Source organism: Cavia porcellus, unplaced genomic scaffold, assembly GCF_034190915.1.
Source record: "Cavia porcellus strain 051 isolate PalLab524CR breed Dunkin Hartley unplaced genomic scaffold, mCavPor4.1 scaffold_19, whole genome shotgun sequence".
In the NCBI taxonomy this organism is placed as follows: Eukaryota; Metazoa; Chordata; class Mammalia; order Rodentia; family Caviidae; genus Cavia; species Cavia porcellus.
The window spans coordinates 1,427,469-1,446,011 of record NW_026947502.1 but is presented as its reverse complement, the minus strand read 5'-3'; the positions used below and the strand labels follow the sequence as shown (position 1 = coordinate 1,446,011).

At 59.3% G+C, this 18,543-nt stretch overlaps 2 protein-coding genes across 6 annotated transcripts; one reads left to right on the top strand and one right to left on the bottom strand.

Annotated features, from left to right (window-relative positions):
• Positions 1-5,500: 5,500 nt before the first annotated feature.
• On the top strand, positions 5,501-7,544 carry Ltc4s (leukotriene C4 synthase). The gene is made up of 5 exons (XM_063230471.1): positions 5,501-5,690; positions 6,689-6,788; positions 6,927-6,997; positions 7,068-7,149; positions 7,303-7,544. The coding sequence occupies exons 1-5, from the start codon at positions 5,633-5,635 to the stop codon at positions 7,442-7,444; spliced, it is 453 nt and encodes a 150-aa protein (XP_063086541.1). The 5' UTR covers positions 5,501-5,632; the 3' UTR covers positions 7,445-7,544.
• A 276-nt stretch (positions 7,545-7,820) lies between these two features.
• On the bottom strand, positions 7,821-15,129 carry Mgat4b (alpha-1,3-mannosyl-glycoprotein 4-beta-N-acetylglucosaminyltransferase B). 5 transcript variants are annotated; one of them, XM_023565899.2, is made up of 15 exons: positions 14,900-15,129; positions 11,459-11,644; positions 11,240-11,380; positions 11,030-11,181; positions 10,660-10,706; positions 10,372-10,485; positions 10,175-10,250; positions 9,976-10,090; positions 9,630-9,760; positions 9,387-9,494; positions 9,109-9,302; positions 8,719-8,782; positions 8,548-8,635; positions 8,341-8,453; positions 7,821-8,261 (listed from the first exon to the last, which is right to left on the bottom strand). In XM_023565899.2, the coding sequence occupies exons 1-15, from the start codon at positions 14,994-14,996 to the stop codon at positions 8,238-8,240; spliced, it is 1,650 nt and encodes a 549-aa protein (XP_023421667.1). In that variant the 5' UTR covers positions 14,997-15,129; the 3' UTR covers positions 7,821-8,237. The 5 variants fall into 5 exon arrangements, with proteins under 5 accessions (XP_023421667.1, XP_023421665.1, XP_023421663.1 ...); XM_023565897.2 differs by having other exon boundaries at positions 8,719-8,797; positions 11,240-11,377; positions 14,900-15,127; XM_023565895.2 differs by having other exon boundaries at positions 8,719-8,797; positions 14,900-15,125.
• Between the last annotated feature and the right edge of the window lie 3,414 nt (positions 15,130-18,543).

Here is an 18,543-nt window from a genome sequence, read left to right as displayed (position 1 = left end):
ACGAGAGTTTAGGAGGATCTGGGGATCAGGTATGATGGGCAGGGGGAGAGAGAGGAGAGGGCAGAGTTGGGTCCAGGGAGGAGGAGCTCACAGTGCTGGGAGAGGAAGCAGATGAGGCAGGAGGTGCAGTCCTCCGAGTGTGACCTTGAGATAAGGAAGACGAGAAGCAGCGGGGTGGCACATGGCTTGTAGTGACTGACTGGGTGGAAGTATCTCAGCTTTTGGGTGCCAGAAACCAGAACGGGGAGAGTCACTGTGGTGAGCTGATAAAGGAGGAGGACCTGTTGAGTGAGCCAAAAGAATTTGGGGGGCCTTGTATACCTGGGTTAGGTCACTGTGTAGGGCACCTCACCCCACTTGCCTTCCCGTAGCAGCAGGGGTCTGAGTGTCTCAGCATGATAACATCAAGTGTGCTCTCTGCAGGCCATTGTTCTGGCTGTCAAGGGGATAGGTAGGCCATGCCTTTTGACAAAGAAAAATAGACCTTTGGCCTGAGGTCTGTTTTAACCCCAAAGTATCTAGGTGCTGTAGAAGGCAACCCAGAGGATTGGTTTTGTGGGGTAAGGATTGAACATTATCAGTCATGATCCAGTCCGATAGGTGAGCCATGGAAAGGGAAGGCGTCAATCAGCAGAGAACCGTCACCCTGCAGTGAGGCACAACCAGGGATCCTGAAGTAGAAAGGGGGCAAGGGGTTAGGTGATGGATGCTGGCTAGAGACCGCAAGGTGGTGGAGTCCCCAGTCCCAGAGAAAGACAGAGAGAGTAGCAGAGAGAAAGGTCTGCAGCCTGGGGGGGGGGGTGTTAAGGGGGAGGAAGACCCCCCAGGAGCTGCACAGCCTCCATTGCTGGAGTCATGGCACCAGTTGATTGAGTGTAAAGTTTGTACTTAATCTAGAGCAGCGCAGAATTTTTTTTGTCAGTACCAGGGATTGAACTCACAACAATGTGCTTACAAAGTAGGCACTTATGCCACTGAGCTAAATCCCTAGCCCCTGCAGCACAGAGTATTAAACAGAGGAGGCAATAGGTAAGAAAGAGTTTAACGAGGACCTGGAGGGATTCACCACAAAGAAGGCTGTGGGGGCTCTCTGCACACAAAGGACAGGTTCTGTCCACTGACTGGGGAAGGGCTCTGGGTACTGATGGGAGCTGATTTATTTTGTGAGAGTGCAGGGGATTGGGTTAATCTTTACACATATGAGCTTTGGCAATGAATTTTGAAAGGAAGAAGCCATAGGGGAGGGGAAGGCATTATGGTTTAGCATGCCAGTTTTGAGCTGTTTCCATGATGATTGTGCTGTCTCTCAAGCTGAGACCCTGTCTCAAAGGGGGATGGCCCTGGGGTCCCCAGTCCCAGAAAAAGAGAGAGAGGCCCTGGGGTTCAATCACAGGAATGGGGTAGAGAAAGAGAAAAAAAAGGAACAAAAAGAGGAAGGAAGGACTGGTGTCACATGCCTGTCATCCCAGCATTCGGGAGGCTAAGGTAGGAGGGTCACCTGGAGTTAGAGGCCAACTTGGGCAACACAGTGAGACCCTGACTCAAGAAACCGAAAGAAAAAAAATTGTAAAAGAGCATGGTGATATGAGATCAGTGTTAATCTCTCAGTTGACAGTTGCGCTATGGTTGTATTATTTAATACTTTAACAGAGGAAGCTGCATGAAGAGTATATGGGAACTGCATATTTTTCAATTTTTTTTTTTTTTTTTTTTTTTGAGACAGGGTCTCACTGTGTAGCCCAGGCTGATCTCACAACAATCCTCCTGCCTCAGCCTCCCAAGTACTAGGATTATATACAGCTAAATTATAGGCAATCCGACAGAGCTAGGCCTTCAAGAGAATCAATACAAAAGATGAAAACTTATTGGGCCAGGGTTTTAGCTCAGTGGCATAAATACCTGGCAAGTACGAGGTTGTGAGTTCGATCACCCGTACCAAAAAAAAAAAAAAAAGTGAAATCATATCATACTTGGGCTGGGGGTATAGCTCAGTGACACAGGCACCTGCATGCCAAGTGCAAGGTCCTGAGTTTGATTCCTGGTAGAAAAAAATGCCCCACATATACCCGTGGCCAGAAGCACAGCTGTTGGAGAGCAGGCCTCCAGATAAAAGCAGAATTGAACAGGCCTCCATGTGTCCCCAAGGGATAAGATTAGTGCTAACACCTGGATTCAGTGGAGTTTAGATAGACATCAGTCCCTGGTGACCCAGACCCCTGGACCCATCCCCTCCTAAAACTCCTCCAAAGTTCTTTGTTCTTGCTATACATACTTGTTGCATGACCTGCTTCCCCAGTGGGTTGATCTTACCTTAGTGGCTGTACTTACAATCTTATTGATCCCAGATTTAACCTATGTTGTAACCACTTTGTGATTTTGCCACTGGTGAAGTGAGCTCTTTGGCAACCCACTCAGGACCCCTCCTGTCTCTCAGGAGCTGTATCTCTCCCCTCAATAAGTATTTCTTACTCTTTTTTTTTTTTTTTTTTTTGTACTTTGGATTGAACTCACAACCTCATGCTTGCCAGGCAGGTGCTTTACACTGTTGAGCTAAATCCCCAGTCCTGGCATTTCCTACTCTCAATCTCTGCTGTTCCTCAGAATTCATTCTTTGGCTTGGGGAACATGAACTCTGAGTATCAGACATCTAACAGGGAAGTCCTATCTCACTGGGATTACAGGCATGTGCCACCAGTCCCGGCTCCATTTTTCAACTTTTTTTTTTTTTTAATGGGTACTGGGGATTGAACTCACAACCGCCTTGCTTGCAAGACAGGTGCTTGTACTGCTGAGCTAAATCCCCAGCCCCCTCAACTTCTTTTTTTAAGTCTAGTAATTGCAAAATAAATACATGTGCAGTGACACCTTGTTTGTCCAATTCAATTCATTCCAAATTCATGTTCAAATGCCAAAAAGCCGGAAAAGCGAACATGTTTTTCCCATATGTATCAGGGTTTTACTGGAAAAAACAGATAAAACACAAGATGTACAAATGGATGAGGAATTACAAGCTCAGCTTAGGATGTCACCACAGCATCAGATGAGGGGGTGTGCTGAGGGCATCTGCATGCCGGAGGCTGAAGGGTTCAATCCGAGGTCTGGAGCTCATCCCAGTGTCCTGTGCAAGTCTGCACCCGGAGGCCGAGTCTGCACAGTCCCACCCGGGTCTGTGAGGAGGTCTGAAGGGTCTGAGGCAAAAGCCGAAGAGTCTGTGCTGGAGCCAGGAGATGATGTCCAAGGCGAAGGCGAAGCCAGAGCTCTCTGGTCCTCCTTCCCTGCTGAACCGTCCAGGCAATGAGCCACCCTTGGTGTACAACTGCTGACCCAGTTTAGTTCAGCCTCTGACTGTCTCGTGCTTACACTCGCTCTCTACCACTGACCGTTAGAATCAATGGGAAGCCGCACAACTGGTTCTGAGGTCCGAAAATTACACTGATAAATTCATTTTTCCAGGACTGTTAACAGATTTTGCAATTTCTTTCTTCAGCTATCGTGGGTCTCAGTTTTCCTTTTAGCTGCACTGCTGGCATCCCTGACTTTCTTTGGAGCTACAGTTATGAGATTTTTTTGCCAATAAAGTGCAGAGGGCTGGGGGTTTAGCTTAGCAGCACAAGTGTCTGCCTGGCAAGTGTGAAGTCCTGAATTCAATTGCCAGTACCAAAACAAAGAAAAAATCTCAAGTGCAGAAAAAGTGTAGTGTGCGACAGTCTGAACACAGGACAGTGCAGTGCCCTGTGCCAGGGCACCCAGGCACCAGAGCCACCCCTATGTCCCCCTGGTGTCCACAGCCAGACGAGACATGGGACTTGCTCTCAGCCCAGGTGATCTAAATTGGATTTTCAACTCAAGTTTCGAGCAAAGTGACAAACAGCAAATTCTTCTGAAGCATTACTATATATTTGTATTTTCACGCTGAGGGCCAAAGAGGTGTCCTGCTGCTGCTGCTTTTGCTGGCCTTTCTGTATTGCAGATGTCCTTATGATAAGCTTAGTATCCAAAAGCTTCTTTGGGGCCATGCAGAGGCCGAGGGCACTGAGGACACATCCTGTTTTTGATGTGTCTTGCTGAACAGGAGCATGCAGGGGGGTGGCCAGTGTCGGTGGCCTTGGGCCCCTCCTGACAGCCTGAGCGCCCAAGCCTGGCAGGACTGAGGGACCGGGACATCTGCCAGGGACTTCCTCGGAGCTGCTCATGTCAAGCCTGTTTCCTGCTGCCTGGCAGAAGGGTGAGGCTGGCCGGGAGGCTGTGCAGGCCTCGGCGGAAATGTGAGTTTGGCCACAAGGAAGGCTGAAGTCCCACAGTCACCCAGACACGCCCGGGCCCACTGTGAGCTCAGACAGCACAGAGACCGTGGCTGTGCAGTTGGGACATGGACACACTTGTGCATAGCTCTGGGAAGGAGCCGAGGGAAAGCCCACGGCGCTGCCTCCTGGCCTCACTTCTCCCTGTGGGCCACTGCCCCTTCACTATGCCCTTCGCCCATCTCCAGCTTGACTTCAAGCCTCTGGAGCCGAGTGCCGAGGTCACCTCACCTGACAGGCTGAGCCCCACTGTGATCAGGCAAATTGGGCGCTTGTGGCCCCCAGGGGCAGTGATGTTGCCTGGCCTTTCCAGCCACAGTATGGCCAGAATCTGGACGTGGCCACTGCTTCCCGAACCTGCCTCAGCCTAGCTTCAGTGAAAGGGCAGGCAGGGGTTCACATCACATTGGTGGCCTCTGAGCCCTGTATAGTCTCCTGCTCTCTAGGTCCTTACCATCTGGGCTGCCGGGTTCACCAGTCTCCCAGTGGGCGGGAAGCAGTGGGAGTCAGGTCTGTCCAGGCTGCTGTGCCTGTGTACAAGGTGGGCCCAGCCTCTGGAAAGGCATGACTGTTCTTCTGAACCAAGCGGTGTGGTGCCTGGGAGAGGCAGCACACACCTGCAATCCCAGCTCTCAGGAGGCTGAGGCAGGAGGATTGCTACAAGTTCAGGGCTAGCTTGGGCTACATAGTGCCAGAACAGCTGGAACTACGTAGTGAGACGCCCATCTCAAATGACACAAAATTGTGGCATTGTGGGCAAGCAGAGATGGCCTCACACAGCCATCCAGCAGGCTGAACTGCCCATCAGCCAGAAAGCCTAGGGGCAGGAGCTCCCTGCATGGCCTGTGGCAGCGAGGCCCAATGTGACCAGGGCCTTGTGGCCTCCAGAGGCTTAAGGGAGCCAGGAGAGTGCAGCTGGAGCAGAACATCCAGATTGGGGCAGGAAACAGAGCGGGCTGGGTACCCACGGCCTGTGAGCAGCCCCAGCATGGAGGCAGAGCTGCAGGGCCAGCAGGGCCCTGCTGGGGACCAGGGCCTAAAGACTCAGGTGAGGGGAGCACAGTAGTCAACATCTCCGAGGCTGGAGTGGGCTGGCACAGGCCTAGGCATGGATGGAGCAGGAAGGACTCGGTGGAAGTGGCCAGGCTGTCCCGGCCCTGGTTTCCGCCTGCCTGACCTGGCCAGGCTCCCTGCCTATGTGGGCTCCCCAGTGGTCACGCCCCTCCACTGGGAAGGGGTGGGGAAGGCACTGAGGCCACTGTTCCTCTCCGGGCTGGCACGAAGCAGCAGACGAGCTGATAAGCACTGTAGCAGTCCTGCTGCCCACCACCATGAAGGATGAGGTGGCTCTCCTGGCTACAGTCACTCTGCTGGGAGTCCTGCTGCAAGGTGGGCTGGCTCCTGGATGCCTGTACCTGCATGCTGCTTTCTAGGTCTGGCGACAGACATTGGTGGGCAGAGCCAGGTGGGCGAGCCCTGGCTCTCCAGGGCCTGAGGGGACCCCCTGAGGGCTGGGACCTGGGCATGGAGGGGTGGAGGTAGGGAGACCCTGGATGTCTGGCTGCAGGCACACAGTGGCACTCTGGGTAGGAAGCAAGGCTAAGAGGATGTCCCGCCCGGGAGGAGTTTGGACACAGCACTGCCTTGGTGTGCCAGGTGTCTGGTGTGGCCCTGAGGGCGGTGGCCTTGAGGCCAGCAGAGAAGCCTGCAGCAGCTGGGGCTCTAGATGCAGCTGTAGAGGGGCCATCCTTGCCAGCCTCCCCGCAGGATACCCGACTGCCTGCCGGCCTCCCACACGGGGGCCAGGGATGGTATCTGCTCCATTCTTTTCTCAGTCTGGCCCCAGGACATGGGGCGCAACAGTTCCTGAGTGTGTGGCCGGCAGAGGCCTGACCTCAGGACCTCCAACTCGCCAGAGGCTGGCTGGACCCTGCTCTTGCAGGGCTCCCACCGGGTACATGGGCGCAGGCGGGTTTACAGGGCACCTGGCACCGGGTGCCTGGGAGACAGGGCCAGGGCTGGGTGTGGGCCCGCAGACCAGGCTACCTCTGCACCTGCCCTGGGCTCAGTTGGAAGCATCGAACTGCCACCTTGTGGGCTGGGGGGACAGGGTACTTTTCGGGGCTGGGGGAGCCGGACAGGATCCCACACAGCCTGGACACAGCCAATGCCTCCCCGGCTTCTCTGCCTGGCCCTGGCAATCGGTCCGAAGGGCACCAGAAAGGCCAGGCAGCTGCCGTGTTTTGCAAGTCAAATGGCCCGGGAGTAAGGTCCCAACAGTCAGGTGGCCTCACCCTGCCTTTCCAGGGTGACATGGGCCAGCGTGCTGCGTGGGGAGGCACAGGGCGGACAGGCGGCCCCTGACTCCCGGCTTCCCCCCCCCCCAGCCTACTTCTCCCTGCAGGTGATCAGGGCGCGCAGGGCCCACCGCGTGTCGCCGCCGCTCACGACCGGCCCGCCCGAGTTCGAGCGCGTCTACCGAGCCCAGTGAGGCGGTGGCCGCCCGGGGTGGGGGTGGGGAGGCCGAGGCTCGGGGGAGCGAGGCCGGGGAGCGGGATGGGCCGGAGCGGGCCCTCTCTCTCTCCCTCCCCGGAATCTCAACCGCAGCCCTCGCCGCCGCCGCAGGGTGAACTGCAGCGAGTACTTCCCGCTGTTTCTCGCCACGCTGTGGGTGGCCGGCGTCTACTTCCACGAAGGTTTGTGGTGGGAAGGGCACGCGCCCTGGCCGGGCTCCGTGCCCGCGCGCTCACCCTGCGCCCCTCGCAGGCGCCGCGGCCCTGTGCGGCCTGGTCTACCTGTTCACGCGCCTCCGCTACTTTTGGGGTTACGCGCGCTCCGCGCAACTCAGGTGAGGGCCAGCTTGGCTCGCGGAACCGCGGGCGGGCGGGCGGGCGCGGGCCTCGTGGGCGGGACCGGGACAGCGGGCGGGCGTGTCCTGGCCGGGTGGGCGGGGCCCCGTCCTCCGCCCCGCGGCCGCACCAAGGCTGGGCGCCGCCTGCAGGTTGGCCCCGCTGTACGCGAGCGCGCGTGCGCTCTGGCTGTTGCTGGCGCTGGCGACGCTCGGCCTGCTCGCCCACTTCCTCCCGGCCGCGGCGCGCGCCGCGCTCCTCAGACTGCTGCGGGCGCTGCTGCGGACGGCGTGAGGCGAAGGACAGCGGGTCGGCGAGCCGGAGCGTCGGGGAGCACGGCAGGGTTTCCGCTGCCGCGTCTCCGCCTGTGTTCTAATAAAGTTACCTGAGCTGACCCTGGCTGCGTTCTTCCCGGGGGCGGCGGCCAAACGTGCACAAGGGAAAAATGCAGGGGCGTGGCGGGGGCCTGGGGACTGCGCGCTCGCCCGACCCTCGGCCCTAGGCGGAAAGCCTCCCCCCGCCGCCCACGGTCGGGACGCCCAGCTGCAGTGGGGGAAAGGCTGCCGCCCGTGCGTGCGAAGGGACTGAGGGCTGAGGCACACGTGCGGGGGCTGGAGATGGGGGGCCACCGCCCGGTCCCCCTCACAGGCTGCAGGTCAGAGGCACACACTTCCGTTAACCCTTTATTACAAGTCACACTCTTATAGAAGTATATGTGGACTTAGGTGAAAAATCAAACGTATCCAAGAATAAAAAACACAGCACGTAAAGTAGTATATGCATTCCAGTGTTCGCGCCTGAAACAGCAGCGCCCAAGGAAAAGCTCCTCTAAAATAGCCTGGCCAGGCTGGCCGGGTCGGCATCCGAGTGGGATCGGTTCCTGTTCGGTTCGGGCAGCGCGGGCCTGCCCTCAGGCACAGTGTGGGGCGGCCAGACTCCTTGCGGCCCAGGCCGGGGCAGCACCAGCTCCTGGGGCCACCGGGCCAGCGGTGGACCCCAGGCCAGCCGGCTGGACGGCAGCAGGCAGAACCTCCTCGGGGATGCGCTGGGCCCTCCGGGGGCAGCGCAGACATCTGGGAAGCCTCCCTCAGTCGGCCTTTTTCAGGAAGATCTGGGAGAACAGGCTTGGGTCAGCAGGCCAGGAGTGCCATGGTGGTCCCCCAGGGCTCCCCTGCATGTGCCCAGCTCACCTCGCTCAGAATGACCCAAACTGGGGAGTCGGTTTGGATGGAGAGGCGCAGCGCCTCCAGGGGGCCGAAGGCCGGGTCCACCTCACCTTCCGCCACACCCTTGTAGAAAGAGCCTGCAGGGAGGTTGCAAGGAGCTCAGAGAGGCCAGGCGGCCTGGGCTCCCACCTGACCCTGCACAATGCACCCACTGGGCCCTGCAACGCTCACCTATCTGCAAGTAGCCGTCTGGGCTTCGTGGGTACCGCAGAGTGGCCGAGTGCCCCTCCTGGAGGGCCTCTTTCTCCGACTGAGGGTTCTGGGGGCCAAACCAAAGACTGCAGCCGGTGGCACGAGAGCTGGGGCATGCCCATGCCCTCGCCCATGCCCTGCCACACTCACATCGAAGGGCAGCACCTCGACCGACGTGTTGAAGAGCTTGTCCTCTGGGTGCTCGATGTTCCCACTGCGGAAGAAGAAGCTGCACACGGCCGGCAGGCGGTGAGCTGCTGCCAGGCCTGCAGCTCTGCACAAGGCCTATGGGAGCGCCAGGTGGGCCCCCAGAGGCTTGGCCGAGGATGGGCCTCTTCCTGGGACAATGGCAACAGACATCGCAGGGCACCCAGGGGCCTGCCTGATGCGATGCTCACAGTGTTTCACTGTGAGCCCCACTTTTCAGTAAGGAACTTGGGGTCTCAGGGAAGAACCCCAGGTCCAGATGCCAGTGCTGAGCCCGTGCCCCTGGCCACGCTGCCCTTCCCCAGGCGCCCTGCTGCTGCGTAGGGCACTGACCGCTCAAGGCGTAGGGGCTGAAAGAAGCGGAAGCGGATGAAGTCCCCGGCAGCCGGCGTGAAGGCCCAGAAGAAGTCCTCTCGCAGGTAGGCCTTCTCCAGGGTGAAGTGCTGGTATGTCTTGAGGCTGGTGCTCACCTCGGCAGGTGGGTTCACGTGCTCCTTCCGCAGCGCCTGCTTCCCGAAGTCCTTGTCCTGCACCGCAGGTCAAAGGAGGTCAGCCCCTGGCCTCCCCCTCTCGTCCCTGCCTGGCCCAGCAGGAAGCAGGAGGCGGCCCACCTTCAGCTTCTGGATTTTGCCAGCCAGGGAGGAGTGGGTGCCCACGTGCTGGAAGAGCGAGGGCTTGAAGCGGATCCGTAGATTGGCCTTCTGCCGGTCACAGTGCTTCTGTGAAGGGAGGCGGGGACACCTGGCGACAGTCAGGGCTTCCTGCAGCCCACTCCTCACGCTCAGATGTGCAGGTGTGGGCAAGGCCATGGCTGTGCTGGACCACCTTCCCCAGACCTTTTCGGCCCCACTCACCGCGTCCTTCTCGGGGTTGCAGACCTTCACCCACAGAATGTGGTCGAGGAGCCAGTCGATGGGTTTGTCCCGGTAGAACATGAGGATGAACTCCACGATGAGGCTCAGGTCCAGGGACTTGAACATCTTCCCTGGGCAGGGGAGTGGAAGGGTGCTAGTGGGAAGCCTGCCATGTCCCTCTTCCTCCCTCAGCCAAGCCGCTGGTGGGCTTTTGGCAGGGGGAGCCACAGGGGGCAGGCAGAGATGGCCCAGATGCCATGCAGGGGCTCTAGGCTCGCAGATGGCCCGGTACTGGGGCAGCCTGTCAGTGGAGAGGTTGGCCAGGCTATGGGGGGTGAGCGCGCACCGATGAAGCCCAGCTGTGAGAACTCCAGGATCATCCAGTCCTCCGAGGGCTGCTGCAGGGCGAAGTTTTTCATGGTGCTCAGGTAGTTGGGCTTGGCTACAATGTCATCTTCCAGCTGCAAAGGGTCAGGGTCAGGACGCACACTGGGCAGGGCTGAGCAGAGCGAAGGCAGCAGGCCCTGAACAAGCCTGGGGCTGACCTGAACATAGTAGATGCCTTTGGACTGCGCATACATCATGAGGAAGCAGTAGTCGAGGTTCTGTTTGGTCCTCCACCTGTGGAGGGCACAAGGGCCTCAGCACTGGGGCTGGAGACTGGTAGGCAGCCGGGGCCAGGCACCCCCCGCTGGCTGCTCAGCACAGGTGGCCAGCTGCTAGGCATGACAAGGGTAAATACCTGACTCTCTCCTTGGGGTCCCCGAAGGACTCTCGCAGTCGGGAGAAGTCTGGGTAGAAGTGGGGGGAAGGGGAGATGACCTCCAGGAGCCCGGAATGGATCTCTGTGGGGAACCTGGGAGGTAGCAGGAAGGCTCGGTGGGTGGCAGCCTCCAGGGGTAAAGGGAGCCCCCAGTAACCAGGTCCCAAGGGCCACCCCCAGGCAGAAAGGAGGTCACTCTGCTTTTCTCTCAGGCTCAGGCGGGGTCCCGCCCACAGCCCTTCCTCTAGCTCTGGGTGCAGGACTCACAAGGCCTTGATGTTCTCTGATACTGCAGCCGTGTACTGAGGGTCAGTCTGCGGGAAGACCAGGCACCCTGTGAGCCGCACCCGTCATGGCCCAGGGGAAGGAGGGGAGTGGAGGCTGCAGGCACTGGGATCCCCAGTGTGGAGGGACTGCTCCTCCGCTGTAAGGGTCGAGGAAGGCTGGGCACTCAGGCCTTGGAGGCCTGCAGCCGGCAGCAGTGCAGAATTGGTGAATGGACCCAGTACCAGTTACTCCACGAGGGGCTCCTAAGCTTGTGGAGGACACCCCAACCATGCTTCCGCTAGCATATCTGAAACGCCTTTCCTTTCTCCTGGCTGCCCTGCACCCCCATATCCTCCCCGCTCGCACTCGCCTCAGCGATCAGCACCACGATGACCGAGTCCTCCTTCTCCTGTGGGCTCAGCTCGGAGATGAGGGAGTGCAGTGTGTCTGTCAGGTAGGAGTGCACCTCCCGCCGCACGCTGGGGATGCCCATCACTACTGACACTGTGGGGATGCAGGGTGCTAAGAGGTGCGTGGAATCCCGGGGGTCGCCTCGCCACCCGCTGCCCACCTCCCCTACCTCCGGTGCGGCCCTGGCCCACGCGGATGGCCGGCTGCAGGCTGCTTTCCTTGGCCAGCAGGTGCGGCAGGTGGTGGAAGACAGTGGGCAGGTGCAGCACGTGGCGGTGGGAGCCGTTCCAGGGCTTCAGCCGGGGGTCTTCTGGGGTGGAGCACAGGGGTCAGGCCGGGGTCAGGGCGGCTGGGTGGCCGCAGAGGGGCTCACCCGCCCACCGCTCACCTGCCAGGCGGCCCCAGGTACGGTTGCCCTCGCCGTCCCGCAGCGCCTGCCTCTCTGACACAGCCCTCTTGATTTCGTCCAGCACCAGGTTGAGCTCCTTGGAGCGCTTAAGGCTCTCCTGCTCCGCCGCGTGCAGGCGATCACGCAGCGCCAGGAACTCACGCTGGTAAATGTCCACCGTGTCCCCTGCGGGCCGCACACCGCCGTCAGCAGAGGGCGCCAGCGAGCAGACCCGCTGCCGCCCTACACCCAGGGCGCCACCTGGGCTATGTCAGGGTCAGGAGGAAACCGCCCTGACAGAGGCGTGGCAGGAAGAGCCCGGCAGGGGATCAGCCCTCCGTGCTCTGGCCCTCTCCTCCCAGCCTAACATTTCGTCCTTGCAGGTGGCTACAGAATTACTTTATCCCAGGCGGGGTACCCCCAGCCCCACCCGCCCTGGCTCCTGAAACATGGTTTTCCCGGATCATGCTGCTGAGGTTCCAGCCAGAAAACAAGAGCTTGGCCTCACTTCCAAGGGCTGCCCCGAGCCCTACCCTCCAAGTCCCATTGCACCAGGTGCAGTCAGTGACGCCGTCCCCAGATGCCTGCCTGTCCCCTGTGGTCTGGGCTCCTGTCCCCACCTGTCCTATTTCCTTGATCAGACGCTGGGATTAGCAGACAGCTGAGAATCTAGCCCAGAGTTTGCTCAACCCAGGAACAGCAAGCCCCTAAAGGAAAACCCTGGAGACTGTCAGGCCTGGGCCTTCTGGTTTTGTTTTGTTTTTTTTACAGTATCTCGATATGATGTTCAGGCTGGCCTGGAGCTCTTAACAGTGGTCCTCCTGCCTGTCTCAGAGTGCTGGGACTGTAAGAGTGCACCAGCAAGCCTGGCTCTGCCTGCCCATCACAGGGCTTCCCTGGCATACCCCTGCCCTGGCTCCCTTCAGAACAGCTGCACCCAAGCTAAGCCAGGGTATCAGGGTGGGGAGGGCTCCCTGGGGAGCCAGGCACCTGCCTGCACAGCCCTTTGGATAACTCCCCCTGGGACATGCCAGGCCTATTAGCTGGCTCCTGGCCCTTCCTCTGCCCCAGGCAGTGTCTGCCCCTGCCTTGCCCAGATTCCCCTTCTGTCTTCAGGGCCTAATTAAAGCAGATACAGCCTTCAAGCCTGCAGTGCAGGGGTTTGCAGCACCTCCTTCCCACTTGTCAGCTCTTGGTCCCTGGACCCCCTGTGGGCATACATCCCACTTCCCTGAAGGTGAGGATCTAGGCCAAGTTTGGCCATTTCCAACAGGACTCCTGCAGCACCTAGAAGTCTAAGCACTAAGTCACCTGGAGGGAGGAGGCACTGGGGGGAGAGTGCAGAACCAAGTGGACCCTTCCCCAGACACCTCCTGTATGAACAGCTTTGTGGCCCAGATGCCCTACACCCATTGCACCAGGGCTAAAGCCCCAGACCACAAGGAGCTGGGGGTGGTGGTGGGTTCCAGCTATTAGATCCCTGAAGCTGCCTGGGCCCAGAAACCTGACCCCTGGAAGGAAGAGCTGGCCACTGCAGGGCTGGCGGCCCAGCACCCCAGCACATATCGGTGGGGCAGTGCTGAAGTACAGGGAGCCTCCTTCTTGGCAGCTGCTGACAGGGAGTGAGGCAGGTGCTTCCCCACCTAGACACAGTCATCCTGGGCAGTGGACCTATGGGCAGCCTTGTGCCACTTGCTCCACTACAGCAGCCCCTCCAGGAGTAACCACAGAAGGGAGAGGCGGGCAGGGCTCCATCCTGACCACTCCTGCTCCTCCAGTAGGCGAAGAAGCTCTGTGTCCTGCCGGACTGTCCAGTAGGACATCCTGCATCTCCCTGGGCTCAGGTTCCTATCATGGCCTCCCTTCCTCCGGGACTTAAGTCCTCTGCCAGGTCTTGAACATTTGCTTACCAGCAGGCAATGGGCTTCTGGACTTGGGTCCTGCCCACTCCAAGCCTTCTGTCCCTTGTCCCTTAGCAGCTTGCCTCTGCTCCAGCCCTGCCTGACCTGCTGCCACCTATAAGATCCAAGCTCACCTTCATCCCCGACTTCTCTGACTGTGGGTGGGACCACTAGTGCCAGAACCCTGAGCTCTGTGCCTGCCTTATTCACTGGGTACCACCACCTTCACTTGCTCTTGGGTGGGCCGAGCAAGGTGGGCCAGAGGTACCCTCAGCTGAAGCTGGGTACTCTGCTTTTCCTCCCCTGGACACCGCAGGGACTGGCCCCGGAGGCCTGCAGCTGGCACACAGCTAGCAGCAGTAGACTCTGGAGGTTTCTCACTCTCCCTGGAGGCAGAGAAGTCAGGAAACCCTGAGGCCCTCAAACCACAGCATTCCACCTGGTTGGCTCTTGGTTGACAAAACAGATTCCAGAGCCAAAGTGGGGCACAACTCTTGTGCCCAGCTCTTAGGGAGGAGAAAACAGGCTCAATGCCAGGTCAGGCCAAAGTGCAGTGAGGGCACAGACGCTGGCAGCTGTGTGCTTGCTTGCTTGCTGGCTGCAATTTCCCAGGAGGGATTGTCGGGTGCTGGGCAGGGTGGGGGCGAGGCCAGGCTCCCCACTCCCTGAGGAATGGGTCTCCAGCAGTTGCCTGGTGGGCCCCAAGAGCTCTGCATAGTCGCAGTCAAGGTTCCAAGGGAAGCCGGGCCCAAACTTGCTTTGGCTCCATCCTGGACCTGACCTCAGCCTTCCAGGAAGCCCTGCTCGGGGTCCCCTTCCTCTCCGGTTCCCTTGACCCTCTTCTTCCTTCCCTGCAGATTCCTGTTTCTGTGCCTTCCTCTCAGGGCAGGTCCCTTTTCCGTGCCCCACATCCGCTGGAAACTGGAAGGCCATATCTAATCTGGCTTCAAACCGGGAGAGCCTGGCCTGGCTGCAGGATCAGTCGGATTCTCGGCATGCAGTAAGAAAAGGGCTCCCGGTCCAGCGCACGCCGCTGGCCTTGTTTGCCTCCGAAGACCCGGCTCCCCTGGGCCCCCTCGAATATGAAGCCGGCCCAAATCGCCAACCACGGGTACCTGGGTACCCAGGCCTCAGCGTGCCTCCTCCTAGGGAAGCCGCTGTCCCAGCGTCGGTCCGGTCGCGTCGGTCTGGACTGCGTTCGCAAAGCACTGGAAACCCGCGCTCGGCCCGGGAGGGTGCGGAAGGCGGCGCCCCGCTCAGCCTCGGCCTCCCAGCCAGCTCGCCTCAGGCCGCTCTCCCTGCGCGCAGGCCCGGGTCTGTGCTCGGGGGACCTGGCTCGAGGACCCCACGGCCGGCCGGGCCTCCTCCCGACCCGGACACACGCAAGGCGCGCCCCTCGCCGGGCGCTGGGGCCGGAGGCGGCGGCAGGAAGGAAGGCAGGCGCCGCCGCTCCGGTGCCTCCTGGCCGGCGGGCGGGGCTCCGAGGCCTCCACGGGCGCGCCCGGTCCTCCGCAGCGATGCGATCTCCCGCCGGGCTCACCTTTCTGGCCGCCGAGCGCCGCGTACCAGGACAGCGAGAGGAAGGCGCACAGGCAGCAGAGCAGCAGCGACAGGAAGGTGCCGTGGCGGAGCCTCATCTCCCCGAGGCCGCATGGCCCGGGCGGCGGGGGCAGAGGGGCGCCGGGGCCCGGCCCCGGGGCGGGAAGCGCGGGCGCGGCCCGGGGCCGGGCGGTGCTGGGGGCGCGGGCGGGCACCGGACGTTGCGGGGTCGCGCGGGCCGGGTGCGGGGCCGACCGGACGCGGCGGAGTCGCGGCGCGGGGCGGGGCGGGGCGGGGCACGCGGATTTAAAGGGGCCGCACATCCGCGGCCGCGAGGGGCGGGGCGGCGCCCGAGGCCCTGGTGGACCTGGAGGCGCCCCGAGGCTTCTTCCCGTAGCATCGCACGCTGCAACCCCAGAACCGGGCCGCCCAGGTTTTCCCGCGGACCCTGGACACCCGGCCCGAGCGGGTCTAGAGGGTCGGCGCCGGCGTGGGCGAGGCGCGCGGGGCCGGTGGTGCGGGGCCCACGGGCCGCACTCGTCCTTCGTGCCTGGCCTCGCCGCGTGCTTTCTGGCCTCTGCAGGCAGCCGGGCCGGGCCCTGCTCACGACCCCGCGTGGCCGTGCCACGGTTCTGAGCCGGGTTCCCGCCCGCGCCCTTACTACCCTCCCGCGCGTGGCGAGGTCTGCAGACCTCTGCCTTCCCATCCCGCCCAGGCCACGCGGGCCCGGCTGGGCGCCTGCTGCCCGGTGGGCTCCGTGCGGGGACACAGCCTCAAGGCTCATCCCGCCCTGGAAGGCACAGGCGGCTGGGCTCCCTCTCGCTGTTCTCTGTGGGATTTGCTGCAGGCAACCATTGTGTTCCTGTGTCCATGTGTTTTCTCAGACTGCTTCTATTTATGTCAGGATAATGGCTTTTTGTTTTGGCTACTATAGACTCTTAATTTTAAAAATAAGAGTAAGCCGGTCATGATGGCCCATGTTGGTAATCCTAGCACTGGGGAGGCTGAGGCAAGAGGATTGCTGGGAGTTTGAGGCCATCCTGAACTGCAGGTGAAACCCTGTCTCAAAAAGTAAAAAAATAAGTAAGTAAATAAATAAATAATAAGAGTAAATGTACTGGTAGGAGATGTAGTTCAGCTACAGCACTTCTAATGCACGAGGCCCATGTTGAAGCCCCAGACGCAAACCCCAAACACCCCACACCCCAAAAGCAAGTTAAGTTTAAATGTGAGCGGATGTAAAGAAAACTACTATTAAGCCATCGAAAATGAAGGGGACCGGGTTGTCTGTGTCTGAGTCCTGTTCCCCTGCAGGGTACCTTGGAGCAGAGGAAGAGCCAGTTCCACCTAATTCCTGCCCCAGGTCTGGTGGTGCAGGCCCTGCAGCCATGTCAAAACCGGGAGGGGGGGGGTCGCCTGGGGATTTAGCTCAGTGGCATAAGGGCCTGCCTGGTGAGCATGAGGTCATGAGTTTGATCCCTGGTACCAAAAAATAAAAACCAGGCCAAGGCTGTGGCCCAGCCTCTTCCCCAAGAAGCTGGCCATGGTACCTGGCTCCTTCCCCACTTTCCACTGCTCTGTGCCCCTGTAGTAATTAATTAATCCCCGCCTCTGTGCCTAGACAGGCTCCCTCCGGCTCTCCCAGGTCTTTCTGTTACTCCTGCACCCATGTTCAGGTCCTGCTGCCTGAGGACCAAATCCGGCCTCCCCCGAGGGGAAACAATGGCTCTGTCCCTGAACCTGGCGCCTGGGGTGCTGCCCTTCTTCCTGCTTCCCACACAGGGTAGGTGCCCTTTCGAATTGCCATCACTGCCCGGGCCTCTGCCCACTTTGCTCCTGCTCATGTGCTGGGGCAGCCCTTGGAGGTGACCTTAAATGTGGTCGAGGGGCCTGGTCCTGGAAAGGAGCGAGGGCTGAGCTGAGGGAAATCCATCTGTGTTCTCACTGACGTCTTACTGAAACCCGACACACTCTTCGATTAGGCAGGGAAGCAGCAAAGTCTATAGTTTCCAGTCTCTGCCTGTATCCCAGCAGAAGTCACAGGGATCCTACCATGGCAGGTGCTTTAGAATAGCTGTTAAACTCACGTTAGTAACTTCGTATTTCTGGTGCTTATCAGGCCTGCTGGTTTAGTAAGTTAATAAAGGCTCAGGTACTTCCATATTTCCACTGCACTTGTGTGTTGTGACATCTGTGTTTCAATATTTTTTTCTAATCTAGTGCATCTCAGCAAAGACCCGCCTTTTCCTCCAAGCCTCAGGGTGAAACCCGGAAGCCCTGCCCTAAGGGTGCCCCAAGCCCGCTGCCTTTGGGTCATCAGTGTTCTGTAGATCCATGTCACAGACACACTCCAGTCACTGGGACCTGCAGCTCTGGCTGTGACCCTGACCGGGTCCCCGCCCTGTCCGAACCCACCCAGCCTTGGTGCAGGAAAGCCAAGGTCCCCGGGCCTGGAAAGCTCCAGGGCTTTCCTGGGGACATGTGCAGTGGCAGGACCCCCGGACGAGGAGGCCGCTGAGGCCAGGCAAGGGACATGCACATGTGCAGATGCCCATGGTCGGGCGCTGAGGGCGACATGAGGACGTGTAGCCTTGAATCTTGCCCCAGGGTCCAGCTTTCCCCTCTGGTCAGACCAGCGTGAGAGCCAGAAGACCATGAGGACCAGCCCTGTGTTTGCACTGTAAACCGGCTCCTGGGCAGGCAGCAGGCTGGAGGAGGAGGGGCTGCCGTGGACAAAGGCCGCATTCTGTTCTTACAGACAGCGAAGACAGGCAGAAATACTGTGGGCATCGGAGAGGGCAAGGCCCTCGAGAGAGCAGGACAGAGGTGACACATAAGGAAAGAGGACCAGGCCTGTGTATTTACTGGAAGGACAGATGCCAGGCCGAATGAGGCCTCCATGGACAGCAGTCAGTCACCCAGTGGGTGACCAAGCCCTCCTTTCCTGGATGAAGTCTGTGTTCTTTCGTGCACCGTTGCTTCTCGTTTCCTGGTTGGATCTCTGTTACCTGAGTGAGGCCCCTCATACCCTTACTGGTCAATGAGAGCTCTAACCATGTGGATACTGCTCTATACAATTTCCCTGTAAAGGGCTGGGGATTTAGCTCAGCAGCATAAGCACCGCCTTGCAAGCAGGCAGTTGTGAGTTTGATCCCTGGTACCGATAAAAAGAATAAAATTTCCCTGTAAAGTGGGGTCCCCCGGCAACCCTCGGTAAATATTCCTTGCTCTTAACCTCTCTGTCCCTCCTAGAATCCATTCAACTTTTAGAGGACATGAACTTGGTGTAGCAGACCTCTGACAGGTTGAGAGTTATAATATTTCCCTTATAGCATTTTTAGGGTTTGTGCTGTCACCTCATAACACTATGGTAAGCATTATGGTGAGCTCAAGGGATTTGAGAGGTGCTTTTTACAAGAACTCTTTTAGGGGCCTAAAATCAGTCTTGCAAAAGAACTCCATTGTCATAAATACATTCCATGGCAGCAGCCAGAAAAGACCGACTCTTTCTTTGCTTTTTCTTTTTTTGAGACAGGGTCTCACCGTGTAGCCCAAAGTGAACTTCACTTGAACTTATGGTGATCCTTCTGCCTCAGCCTCTGGAAGTGCTAGAATTACTGGTGTCACCTCCCAGACATCCTCACA

Bases quoted from the DNA above. Each gene is read 5' to 3' on its own strand.
- Ltc4s (XM_063230471.1), top strand. From the start codon at position 5,633: ATGAAGGATGAGGTGGCTCTCCTGGCTACAGTCACTCTGCTGGGAGTC. The intron at 5,691-6,688 runs GTGGGCTGGCTC...CCCCCCCCCCAG, and splicing joins GCTGGGAGTCCTGCTGCAAG to CCTACTTCTCCCTGCAGGTG. The intron at 6,998-7,067 runs GTTTGTGGTGGG...CGCCCCTCGCAG, and splicing joins CGGCGTCTACTTCCACGAAG to GCGCCGCGGCCCTGTGCGGC.
- Mgat4b (XM_023565895.2), bottom strand. From the start codon at position 14,996: ATGAGGCTCCGCCACGGCACCTTCCTGTCGCTGCTGCTCTGCTGCCTG. The intron at 10,707-11,029 runs GCGAGTGCGAGC...GTCTTCCCGCAG, and splicing joins TCGTGGTGCTGATCGCTGAG to ACTGACCCTCAGTACACGGC. The intron at 8,262-8,340 runs GTGAGCTGGGCA...CTGTTCTCCCAG, and splicing joins TTTGGGTCATTCTGAGCGAG to ATCTTCCTGAAAAAGGCCGA.